General features: G+C 48.0%; 1 protein-coding gene across 1 annotated transcript in view; it reads right to left on the minus strand.

Annotated features, from left to right (window-relative positions):
- Positions 1-12,045, minus strand: part of TOP3A (DNA topoisomerase III alpha) — a 28,332-nt gene extending 16,287 nt beyond the window's left edge. The window contains exons 1-9 of the mRNA XM_039227289.1: positions 11,626-12,045; positions 7,650-7,709; positions 6,212-6,285; positions 5,067-5,142; positions 3,606-3,714; positions 2,481-2,624; positions 2,183-2,353; positions 1,808-1,908; positions 7-81 (exon numbers count right to left, since the gene is read on the minus strand). Coding sequence (XP_039083220.1) covers positions 7-81; positions 1,808-1,908; positions 2,183-2,353; positions 2,481-2,624; positions 3,606-3,714; positions 5,067-5,142; positions 6,212-6,285; positions 7,650-7,709; positions 11,626-11,805 — 990 coding nt within the window. The 5' untranslated portion in view covers positions 11,806-12,045. The remainder of the gene's footprint in view (positions 1-6; positions 82-1,807; positions 1,909-2,182; positions 2,354-2,480; positions 2,625-3,605; positions 3,715-5,066; positions 5,143-6,211; positions 6,286-7,649; positions 7,710-11,625) is intronic.
- Between the last annotated feature and the right edge of the window lie 84 nt (positions 12,046-12,129).

Here is a 12,129-nt window from a genome sequence, read left to right on the forward strand (position 1 = left end):
ACATACCACGGTGTCCAACGCTTGAGGCCTCCACTTGCTCTTTGCCTTAGACTTGACCTCCACCACGGTTGCCCTGGGATCCTGGAAAGTCAGGAAAAGCAGAGGCTACATTAACCTGTTCGAGCTCCTTCTCTAGCTTTCCTGCGGGAGCCTTTGCTCACCACTCTGGGTGACACCCACCGTGAGCCCGGGCCCCAGCCGTGAGGGCGCCTCGAGTGAGGTCGGCTTGAAGCCCCCGGGGTGGTGGAGACCTCACCACCTTCCCACTCAAAGCCTCAAAAAGGCTTTAGGAGGCGACTTTACAGGCCCTGAGGTGCCTCCCGGAGCCTAGGAGATACACCAGCCTACGCATCGCCTAAGTACTGTTTCCCATCTACACGTGCACAGTGTTACATTTTAAAACTTCAGGATAATACCGAACTAGAAGTCGGAGAAATTATACACTACGAGCTGGGAGACCCAATCTTAAGACCAACTTCACACTCTGAGGAGACTGTTTTAAACGGACAAAGAACTCAACCTAAGGGATTTGCTGATGACGATACGTGCGTATCAAAACCCAAATTTCTCTCTGCAAATCCAGTGGGCCCCTGGTCTGTCTACAAGCAGCTCAGAGGCTCCACCTTGCTGTTTTCCCGCCCCACACTGCAGCGAACAGGCGTGTTCCTCTACTGAACAGGTTAACTGTGCAGCGTCAGAGACATGCCAGGAAGTTCCGGGACTTCCAGGGTCAGAGGGCGGAGCCGTGGTCACAGAGGCTCGTGGAGGCGGGGCGGCCTGCAGAGGAGCTGGAGTCAGGTACAGCGGGATCCAGCCGGGCTGTGCCCCTTACTGCCTCTAGAGTGTCTGCACATGAGTTACTTCACTCTCCCTGCCTCATCTGTAGAGTGGGGACAGGATCATTGCCTTCACGGGCACTATCGGGACCAAACAGAAGAGTATAACAAAGTGTGTCTGGCACTGGAGCCGGTGCTCCCTAGTTATCATCCCCCGTGACCAAATCCATAATAAACCTGCAGGGGGCTGCAGCCGGGAGCACAACTCAACAGGTAGGGATCTCGGAGGTTCACTGAGGCACCACTGAGTGCAGCCGCCCGTTAAAGCCGGCATCACAAGGTAGGGAATCAATCAGTATGAGGGTTGCAACTCAGCCACCGACCGGCCTGCGGTCCCCTGATGCGCCACGCCCTCTGCTGACACATGCTCCCCCCACTCTGCTGTGGCCGGCTGCCTCCTGCTGCTCACTCTGGCCCTCACGCAAATGTGGCCCCGAGAGGCCTTCCGTGACCACCACACCTAGAACGGTCCCCTCCTTGGCCCCCCCCAGGATGCTCTCTGTTCCTTCCCCCTACTTTTCCTTCCTGGCATTTGCCTGTGGATGAAATTGACGTGCTTGTTTGTGACTTTTGTTTTTCTAGATCTTGTGTAACCAGTGGAGGAGGGAGCTGGAGCAGACGCTGCCCAAACCCCTTCCAGCTCTAGGAGTCTACTGTTCTAGGCTGGTCTAGAGGGTCCTGACTGATCTCTGCTGACAGCATTCTACTTCAGGAAGAGCTTTCAGCTATGTATTTCTCAAAATTTCTGACTTTATCTGAAAGGCCTACAGCTCCTTTGGTTTCACATTGTTTAGCGCTACTTTCATAGAGTTGATCTTACAGGTTCCCTGAAAGTGATGCCCTGAGATGCGAGCCGAAAGCTCCAGTTCAGTGGGAACAGGGAACAGGATCATTCTGCTAGCAGAGAAGGAGGGGCTTGGGAACTTTCAGAACGGTTTTCCTCGATCATTAAAATTCCAAATAGCTCTTACCTCCATGCACAGCTGATAGAGGACAAGACAAGCTGTGTGGTTGAAGAGGCGATGCCTTTTCCAGTTGAATTCTACGACCCCATCTCTGTGGTCATGAGTTACTGTATCGAGGACAGACAGGAAGGCCGTGACTCAGCGAGGCCACACGATGGGACAGAGAGAAGAGAGTGTATGGCAGTGAAAGCCCAAAAAGGAACAGGAAACGTTGCTTTGGGAGTGTGGGTCCTTCAGGAAACTGAGTGGAGTCTGAGCATCCTAATGGGGTGGGACGAAGGGGAGCAGGGACTGGAAACCGCACACGTGTCATCAGTGCCATTTGCGCTCCCCGTTCTTCCCAAGCCCTTAGGTTCGTTTCGTAAACTTTTCCGGCCTTACCTTTAATTTTGTGGAAAATTTCAGGCACAAAAGCCTGAATGGCTTTGAACCTCTCCACCACGAACCCCAGGGTTGGGAACTGGCAGCTGCCGTAGCTAATCAGCTGCTCTGCTAACACCTCGGGAAAAATCCTCTGAAGCCTCAGGGTTTGGAACCTAGTGAAGGCAGCTCCTAGGAGGTGAGGACGGAAGGAAGGAGACGGTAGGCCAGAAGACTGAAGCCAGCGGCACGTGTTTACACACAAACACCCACCCCCCAGCATGCCACGTGGACCCCCAGGGGTCTGCCGGCTGCTCACCGATCCGCAGGTCCAGCTCCTGCCTCACGTCCACGGCATCGCTCACTCTCCGATCGGGCTCGGTCAGGTTCTCGCAGGCCGTGCGGACGGCTCGGGGGGTTATCTCAGAGAAACGGGCTCTCAGCACCTGTAGACTGGGCTTCACTGTGGAACAGAGCAACCAAGGTCAGAGTCCTATCACACTGCCTTCCCATCATGAAGGGCTCGCTTTGCTTAAACCGCCTTGGATGAAACATAAGCCATCTCGAGATGCTCTGAGGCACCCAATTTTCTGATTAGGTCAAATTAACAGCACGCTTCCCACTGACGAAGGAAACTGCACTGTAACCACTAAGCTTAGTTTTCTTGTGAGTAACACTGGCAGGGATTTTAGCTATTTAAGTGAATTTCAGCTATTCTCCAGATGAGCCTCTGAAGGTTCTAATCTCAGTCGCTCTCTTAGACTTCTTGGAAAAATAAAAGTGTTGTCAATTAGAAGGTCCTGTGGGGAATTTTGCGTCCTGGCACAGAAATAACACAGGACATACACACAGTCCCTAAAAGTTAACGTACTGAAATTCCCAGCAGCCATTACAGCTTTCAACACAAAAACACTTAGGGAAAATAGAAACCGTCCACTCTCTGAAGCCTGAGAATGGCCTGTGCATCACTTCCGCTACATTACCTGAAATCATTAGCCCTATTAGAGGCACTTAAATTCATTTCAGTGAGTATTTATTAACATTCAGGCATTGTACAAAGAATAGATCAGATAAACATTCTAGAATGGTTCTTTGCACCATACATACAGCGCACGCATTCTCCTTTAAAAGGATAAAGTATGAAGTCCCTGCTCTCAAGGAGCTGGTAATCTACTCAGACCCGACAGGAAACAAGTCCTGGGCTGCGGTGTCCGTGCCACTCGTTAACTCTTGCCCTAGGAACTGTGTCAGCTTGGCCTGACTTTCCAGAAGGCTGAGGCTCCTGCAGGTTCAGTAACCTGCTCCAGGACCCACTGCCGGTGAGACCCAACGGATTCAGCGGGGAGAGTCTTCAAGGAGGGACTCAGCCTCGCACCACCCACACAGGGGAGCCATCCACTTGTGTGGTCCCAGAGCACGGAAGCTCGGGAGCCACGGCACTTACCGGCCCTGCACACGTGGATAATCTCAAACCCGATATTTTCCCCTTCTCTATCGCAGTCGGTCCAGATCACCAGGGCCTGGCACTGCCGGGTCTCTCGTTCCAGAGTTTTCTGAAATTCCCAGCCAGGGAAGAGCAGTGAGAGCACAGTCGCCATCACCTGACACGTCTACACTAAGGACATCTGAGTGAACCCAACGGGAGTCGTTTTCTCGGAACGTGCCGCCTCGGTGAGAGGGAGCGATCTGAGGAAACTGCTCTTACTGCCGGCGAGGATGCTGCGGCCGCTGGGATATAAGCTGATTCCAGCTCAGAATCACGAACGCAAAAGCGAGCGTCCAGAAGGTGGAGGGTTTAACGCACCTACCTAGTGTGACAAAACCTAAACCTCGGCTCCGACACACACCTGTAACTGTTGCGGTTCTGATCGTGTCCTGCTCAGAAACCAAACTGACCCCTAACTGAGTTCCCCCCAAAGTTTCCCAGTTAGCAGTGAACTAACTATAGGTGTCCTGACCGCCCGAGAACGAGTAACTCGCCATCACGTGACTATTTACACTGTCATCTCTCCATGCTAATTAGGGATGGGGGCGAGGATTAATTTTTTTTAACTTTGAATTGTTTTTATTTAAATTTCTATTACTTAACATATAGCATAATATTAGTTTCAGAAGTGGAATTTAGGGATTCATCATTCATTAATTAGGATTAATTATTTAATAATATTATCCCTAAGATTTATTTAAACAACTGCTATTTATAAAAAGGCTTTATTTTTTGTAACTGTTTATTTATCATGGAGAGACAGAGAAAGACAGAGTGTGATCATGAGAGGGGTAGAGAGAGGGGGAGACACAGCATCCAAAGCAGGCTCCAGGCTCTGAGCTGTCAGCACAGAGCCTGACACAGGGCTCAAACCCACGAACCGTGAGATCATGACCTGAGCCGAAGTCAGACGCTCAACCGACTAAGCCACCCAGGTGCCCCTAAAAAGGCTTACTTTCAGTCAGTAAAACTTGTGACTCGATCTTGGGGTTGTGAGTTCTCCATTAGTGGAGAGATTTAAAAATAAATTTTTAAAAGAATAAACAATTATTTATACAATGAGTGGCAGTAATTTTTTAATGTTTATTTATTTACCTTGAGGGGGCAAGGAGCGGGAGAGACAGAGAGACAAAGGGAGAAAGAGAATCCCGGGCAGGCTGTCCATGTAGAACCTGACTTGGGGCTCAATCTCACCAACTGTGAGATCACGACCTGAGCTGAAATCAAGAGTCAGGAGCTTAACCTACTGAGCCACCCAGGTGCCCTGAGAAGGATTACTTTTTTAAATCATGGTACTAAGTTCAGTGGAAACCTGATCTCTAAATTCTGATGCATTCAAAACACAGAAGTCACAGTTCAATTATTTTGCACTCTGGAGTTGTTCAACTCCAGTGCCGTATGTCTTCCAAAAGATCCTACCTTGATGTCTACAAAATTCTCTGGGCAGTACTTTTCGATTTCTGCTTCGAAGAGGACAAGGGGATTGCAGCTCTGCCTAGAAAAGAAAGTGAAAACACAAAACATCCAACCTCAGCACAGGATGGAAAGTCCTCCATTTTAACGAGAAAGAAATTGCTCCAGTGAGCTCATGGATGGATCCCCACATGAAAATGCCAGACGATTAAAAGCAAGGCTATGTTCAGTGACAGTTTTACCAACAGAATGAATAATAACTAAAGGATGCCTTGCCTTGAATGAAACAAGAACATCTGCTAACTGTAATAACAGAGAAAAGTTATTTTTCCGTGGATGACGTTAATTCTATAAATAAAACAATGGGTTTTCATTATAATATTCTGTATAACAGCTACTTGATAGCTAATATCGATTGTCTAAATGTGACTCAACACATAACAGCTTTGAGTTTCAATATTCTTGGTAATGGCTGGTTTACGTCAGAGAGAATACAGGTTATTTAGAAAAAAAGCAACGCTATGACTCTGCACAAAGCACCTTCTGCTTTCTGTGACAGGAGGAGCACGTCTGCAATAGGATGAGTGTAACACAGTGACTCCGTGAAACAGGCCTGGCTAGTCTAAGGGAGGCAGCACTTCAAAGTGGTTGTTTGTTCTAAACGTACAGTAAAAATTCACAATGGTTCAGGTGACCTTAGGTCACTGCTGTCGTCTGTATGGTTTTCGTCTCCTCGAAATCCACATGCTGGAATCCTAACACCTACGTAACGGTGTCAGAAGGTGGGGGCTCTGGGAGGCGATTAGGTCACTGTGGCACTTCATGAATGGGATTAGCGCTCTGATAAAAGAAGACTCAGAGAGTTCTCTAGCGCCTTCCACCAGGTGAGGACACGGTGAGAGGGCAGCAGCCTGCAGCGTGTACCCTGATCTCCTAGTCCAGCCTCTAGAACCAGGAAAAATCCATTTCTGTTATTTCTTAGCCCCACCCCAGCCCAGTCGATGGCATTTTGTCATAGCAGCCCAAAGGGACAAAGACAGCCTCCTGAGTATTGGAAGTTATACAGTAAGACCAGTGTGCCTCTAAATCCCTGCAGCATTTCTGACTTACTGTAAACATCAGAAAGTTCGATCCCCAGACATCGTACTAACCATTTGCGGAACTGCATCTGGAAATCATGAGCCAGCAAATGTCCAGAAACTGAAGTCATTACCATGGTAACATTCTGAAGGGTGACAAAATTCGAGTCAGTCTTTCAGCAATTCTAGTTTGCCACATCTTTCAAATAAAATGGAGGGACTTCTGTTAAAGAGAAAAGAGGGGTTGCCGAGGGTTGGGAGGAAGGTGAGGAGGAATGAGGAGGTGGAGCACAGAGGAATTTAAGGGCGGTGGGAATGCCCTGCGTGATACTGTAATGTGTCTGTTACACTTTTGTCCACACCCGCGGCATGTACATGACCAAGAGAGAACCCTCATGCGAACTACGGGCTTTGGGTGATTATGATGTGTTAGTACAGGTACAATTGTGATGGCAAAGATCACTCTGGTGATCTGATGTTGATCATGGTGGGGTGGGAGAGGCGCACGCGGGGGGGCAGGGGTCTGCAGGAAATCTCCAAACCGCTCTCTCAATTTTGCTCTAAAAACCTAAAATGGCTCTAAAAATTAAGTCTATTAAAAAACAAAACAAAACACCTAGTTGACTGGGAAGAAGAAATGAACATAGATGCATCTCTTTGAAGCCAAATGGCAATCTAATGACCGTTCCATTTCTAGCACCATGATGCCTCTTATAGGATTTAAAGTTTCCTCAAACTACCGTATATCAATTTCTTTCTTGTTATAAAGAGATGGGGCCATATTCAATTAAGAAGAGACTGCCTTATAAATTACAAAATACTCATTTGTAACGAGGGATCTTTAGGTCTCAACAATTATTCTTTTAAAAAATTTTGTTTAATGTTTTATTTATTTCTGAGGGAGAGAGAGAGACAGCATGAGCATGGGAGGGTCAGAGAGAGAGGGAGACACGCCATCTGAAACAGACTCCAGGCTCTGAGCGGTCAGCATGGAGATGACGTGGGGCTCGAACCCACAAACTGAGATTATGACTTGAGTCGAAGTCGGATGCTTATCCGACTGAGCCACCCAGGCGCCTCATCAACAACAATTATTCTTGAAAGATAGTGACGTCTTCAATGATGGCCAGGCTCGTTTTCTTGATCAAATAACTTGTTTGTTTTTTATGTTTATTTTTGAGAGAGAGACAGAGCGTGGGTGGGAGCAGAGCAGAGAGAGAGGGAGACACAGAATCCGAAGCAGGCTGAGCTGTCAGCACAGAGCCCAACATGGCGCATGAACCCACCAACCACAAGATCATAATCTGAGCTGAAGTTGGATGTTTCACCAACTGAGCCACCCAGGCGCCCCTTGATCAAATAACTCTTAAGGTACAAGCAGTTCAGCAATGACCTGTAGCAAACAGCTTCTATTTTTATAGCCATAACTAGGAACTTGAGGAATGTACACCAGAATGGCCCGTGGACCTAATAGCACACCTCAGCTGCAAGACAGAAATATAGCACCTACCTGGCCATACAGATGATAATCGAATTCATAGATCTTGTTGAATTTAGAAAATCCTTCCCTCTATAAGACAAAACAAGAATCAATAAATTACACTGAAAACAAAGGACTCCTCAGTCTAAAGACCAAGCAGAACCGTGATAGTGGTCAGACCAAAAAATTACAGTACTTCCTAAAGATAAAAACTAGGCTAAATTACTAAGACCATTTATCAAGAGGCTGCTCCAAACCATTACAAGCACATGGTTGGTACAGTCCATGGAGTTTTTATGCCGGAAGGTAACCCTGAGTCAGCTAATATGCTAATAGACGAGCCTGGGATGTCCAAGGTCAAGTCACAAATTAGAGGCAGAGAAAGGATTAGAATGAATACTCTTGATGAATTTCTCCTTCTTCTCCATATACTTCTGCTTTCTGGCTGTACAACTGCACATGTAAACTGGGGAGCACAGTCTCATTCAGCTTTCTGAACATCAGTTTATTTTCTTTCTTTTTTTTTTAAACCAATTTTTTTTTAAAATTTTTATTTATTTCTAGGAGAGAGAGAGAGAGAGAGAGACAGCGTGAGCAGGGGAGGGTCAGAGAGAGAGGGAGTCACAGACTGACACAGGCTCCAGGCTCTGAGCTGGCAGTCAGCACAGAGCCCGACGCGGGGCCGGAACCCACGAACCGCGAGATCATGACCTAAGCGAAAGTCAGACGCTTAACCGACTAAGCCACCCAGGCGCCCCCATCAGTTTATTTTCTAATAAAATTACCTCTAAGTGCTCCTCTGGCTCTGGAATCCAGTAACACTACAGGCCCCAGGCTGCACTGGAATACCTCAGCTGCAAGCATGGATGAACAGACCCTCTCTGAATAGACCCCACCTTCCTCCACAGCAGATTAAAAGTAGGTACACACATGGGTTCTGCACCAACACTGCACAGAAGAGAAAGGCCCACTGGGAAGTAGAGAAATGTTCCAGGACCAAGAAGATCAGTGTCGAGAAGACTCCTCCTTGGTCTCACAAAGCCAATTTTTCTGAGTGGAATACTGAATGAGGCTCTCCTTGAGGCAGAAGGAGAAATTTTAAGAGGGATTTTTTTTTTAATTTCTTTCAACTTTTATTTATGTTTGAGAGAGGGAGAGAGAGAGACAGAACATAAGTGGGGTAGGGGCAGAGAGAGAGAGGGAGACACAGAATCTGAAGCAGGCTCCAGGCTCCGAGCTGTCAGCACAGAGCCCGACACAGGACTCGAACCCATGAACCACAATATCATGACCCAAGCTGAAGTTGGCCGCTTAACCGACTGAGCCACCCAGGTGCCCCAAGAAAGAATTTATTTTAGTTTCTCATGCTTAAGATTTTGCTGGTGGCCAGTATTGCCAAGAAAAGAAACTCCAACTGCTAATTAAGCCGTTTAATAGAGAACTGATTAAACATCAGTGGTTTCTGACTTTTGTGTGTGAGTTTCTGACTTTTGTGTGTGAGAAGCAGGTTTTTTTTTTTCCTGAGAAAGTGGTTTCTGACTTTTTAAAAAAAACTCTGAAGGGGTGCCTAGGTTGCTCAGTCGGTTGAGCATCTGACTTTGGCTCAGGTCATGATCCCGCGGTTTGTGAGTTCAAGCCCCGCGTCGGGCTCTGTGCTGATAGCCAGCTCAGAGCCTGGAGCCTGTTTCGGATTCTGTGCCTCCCTCTCTCTCTGACCCTCCCCTGCTCGCACAGTCTGTCCCTCTCAGAAATAAATAAAGCTTTAAAAAAAAAAAAAAAAAAAAAAGCTCTGAAGCCTTCCCAAATACTTATAAGGACCTTGATACACAAGAAGGCTGAGATCAGCTTACTCAACCTCTCTCCAGTCCAGCCCCAAGTGACTCATGAGGTGCACATCCATTGTCCCTCGCGTCTTTGGGCAACAGTCAAAAGCCACCGTTCTGATCCTCTCCAGGGAACTAACTTGTCTGACAACATGTGCATCATCCTACAACCAGGCCTCCTGCGGGCGGTCTCCTCTCCCAGTCGTAGCCTCGAGGACGTGAAAGACTTTTCCTGACATTTCAAGCTTGCCCCTCTGTAATTCCCACGTGAGGATGGTACACAATTACGTGTGAGCCCACGCGTGGGCGAGGTGTTCAGGGAAAGTGGATACTCCAAAATCAGAGCAGTTTTGGAATCTGGGGAAAGAAAGAACACCCCTCCGATAGATCGAGAATGTAGCCTTTGTGATTTCTCCCTCCCTTTTTATTTTAGAGAGAGAGCATGTGAGCGGGAGAGAGGGACAGACAGAGAGGGAGGGAGACAGAATCCCAAGCAGGCTCCATGCTCAGCGCAGAGTGTGACGCGGGGCTCAACCCCATGACCCTGGGATCATGACCTGAGCCAAAGAAATCCAACTCTCCAATCAACTGAGCCACCCAGGCACCCCAGCTTCTGTGATCTTTTTTTGGAGTGCTGTCCACTCTATTAAAAAAAAAAATACAAGTCCTTTCTCTAAACAGTCTGTAGGAACTACCATACGGCTGCCATTAAATCCATAGCATTCTTTTTAAAGATGTATCTTTCTGATTATAAAAATAAAACCACTAAAAAAACTGCACCCACATAGAGAAGGCTGCGGTTTTCAGTGTGCTTTTGAATGCTATTGTAAATGGAATTGTTTTCATTTTCTTTCCAGGTTGTTCACTGCTACCTATTTGTGTGCGTTGATCTCGTATCTTGTAAGTTGGCTGAATGTATTTATCAGCACAAATGGTTTTTTTGTGGCTCCTTTAGAATTTCTATTCTAGAAGATCACGTTGTCTGCAAATAGACATATTTTTACTTCTTCCTTTCCAATTTAGATTTCTTTTTCTTGCCTAATTGCTTTAGTTAGAACTTCTAGTAATTTTGGATAGCAATGGCGAAGAAGAAAACAGGTAAATCTTGTCTTGCTCTTGATCTTAGAGGAAAAGCTTCCTTCCAGTGTTTCACCCTCCGAATAATGTTAGTAATGGGATTTTCATAAATGTCTTTTATCATGAAGAGGATTAAATTTTTATCAAATTCCACATCAATTGAGATAAGCAATGTAGGTTTTAAGTAGGGAATTACTGCAGTCCTATCTGTGTTTTATAAAGTCACGCTGGCTACCCAGAATTTCAATAGTGAAAAGCTAGGGAGAAAGCTGTCCGAGTTCTCCACGTGAGGGCAGAGGCCTGAACTCTACAGACACAACCTCAGCTCTTGCTCCCACTATCTACGAGCTAGAAATGGAGGTCTAAGGAAAGACCTTGGGATCTTGCAAGGAAAAAAGAGCAGTGACCTTCTGCTCCACACTGTTAGAAATGGCGTCCAGGAAACTATTTCACAACCCACTTTTATTTGACAGATTTTCCTGAACAGCTCTTAATCACCTCCATGCCACCTCTTTTACAAATTCTTTTTCTTTCGCCTTCCTCTGCACCTCTTGTGGGTCTAGAACACATTTTCATCCCTTACTTGCCTGTCTCTCCGAGTGCGTTTGTACTAGCAGGAAGAGGGCAGATGTTCCCTCTAATCCCAAAGCCTAGGTGTACTGCCTTGTTTATATGCGTTTAAAGACTGTAAAGCCAGCGGGGCGCAGGGCCGAGGGGATGTGCTCTGTTGATGGAGAGAGCTAGGTTATCTGGGAATGCTCGGACAGGGCTTGACTGCCAAGTTAAAGCACTGTGATCAGTGGTTCCCAATAAATGAGTTTTCGAAGCACAGGGAATTGAGTTTTAAAACACAGCTTTCCCTGGGCTCATCCCAGACCCACAGAATAGCCAGTGTCCCAGCTAGTTTCGATTCTCAGACTAGTTTGGGAACCGCTGCTGTGGACAAGGAGGAGCCAAGGTTTTCAAGCACATGGATGAAGAGTCTTAACTACGCTTTTAAATGCCTATCGGTCCGAAAAGAAGACGAAGCCGCTGCGGCGCTGTCCCGCTGGGTGATCGGGACACTTCCCTCACCCGCACAGCTGATCGGACATACGCCTCCTTACCCGCCTCATGCGACCGTTGGACAGCAGGTCGGCGATCCCCTTGGCCGCGTCGTTTTTCTCGGCCACACAGAGAATTTTCCGCACGCCTCGGAAGGCCACCTCCATGGCAGCGCGGGACACAGTCCGGGCTCCCGGCCGTTGCAGCCAGCGGAGAGTGCAGCGGGCAACCGGGAAGATCATCCCTAGGCCCCGCGCCCGCAGCCGCCCGCCAGGTGTCCATGCATGCTGGAGAAGCCAGAGGTGACGTCCACCTGGCGCCCGCACGAGGGGAAATGGGGCCCCCCGAAAGCCGCCAGCGCCACCTGCCGCGTCCCGGCCACCTCCCCTAAGCCCGCAGGGCTTCGGACCCGCGGCCACGGCAGGGAATTCCGAACCCAGACGTCCCGCTTCCGCCCGCCTTCTGGGGCTACATCCGCCCGCCTTCTGGGGCTATATCCGCCCGGCGCGAGCACTGCAGGACCGGAACTACAACTCCCAGACTACCCCGCGCCCTGGACTCCTTGT

This window comes from Hyaena hyaena, unplaced genomic scaffold (assembly GCF_003009895.1).
Source record: "Hyaena hyaena isolate Hyena2069 unplaced genomic scaffold, ASM300989v1 scaffold_27, whole genome shotgun sequence".
Lineage (NCBI taxonomy): Eukaryota > Metazoa > Chordata > Mammalia > Carnivora > Hyaenidae > Hyaena > Hyaena hyaena.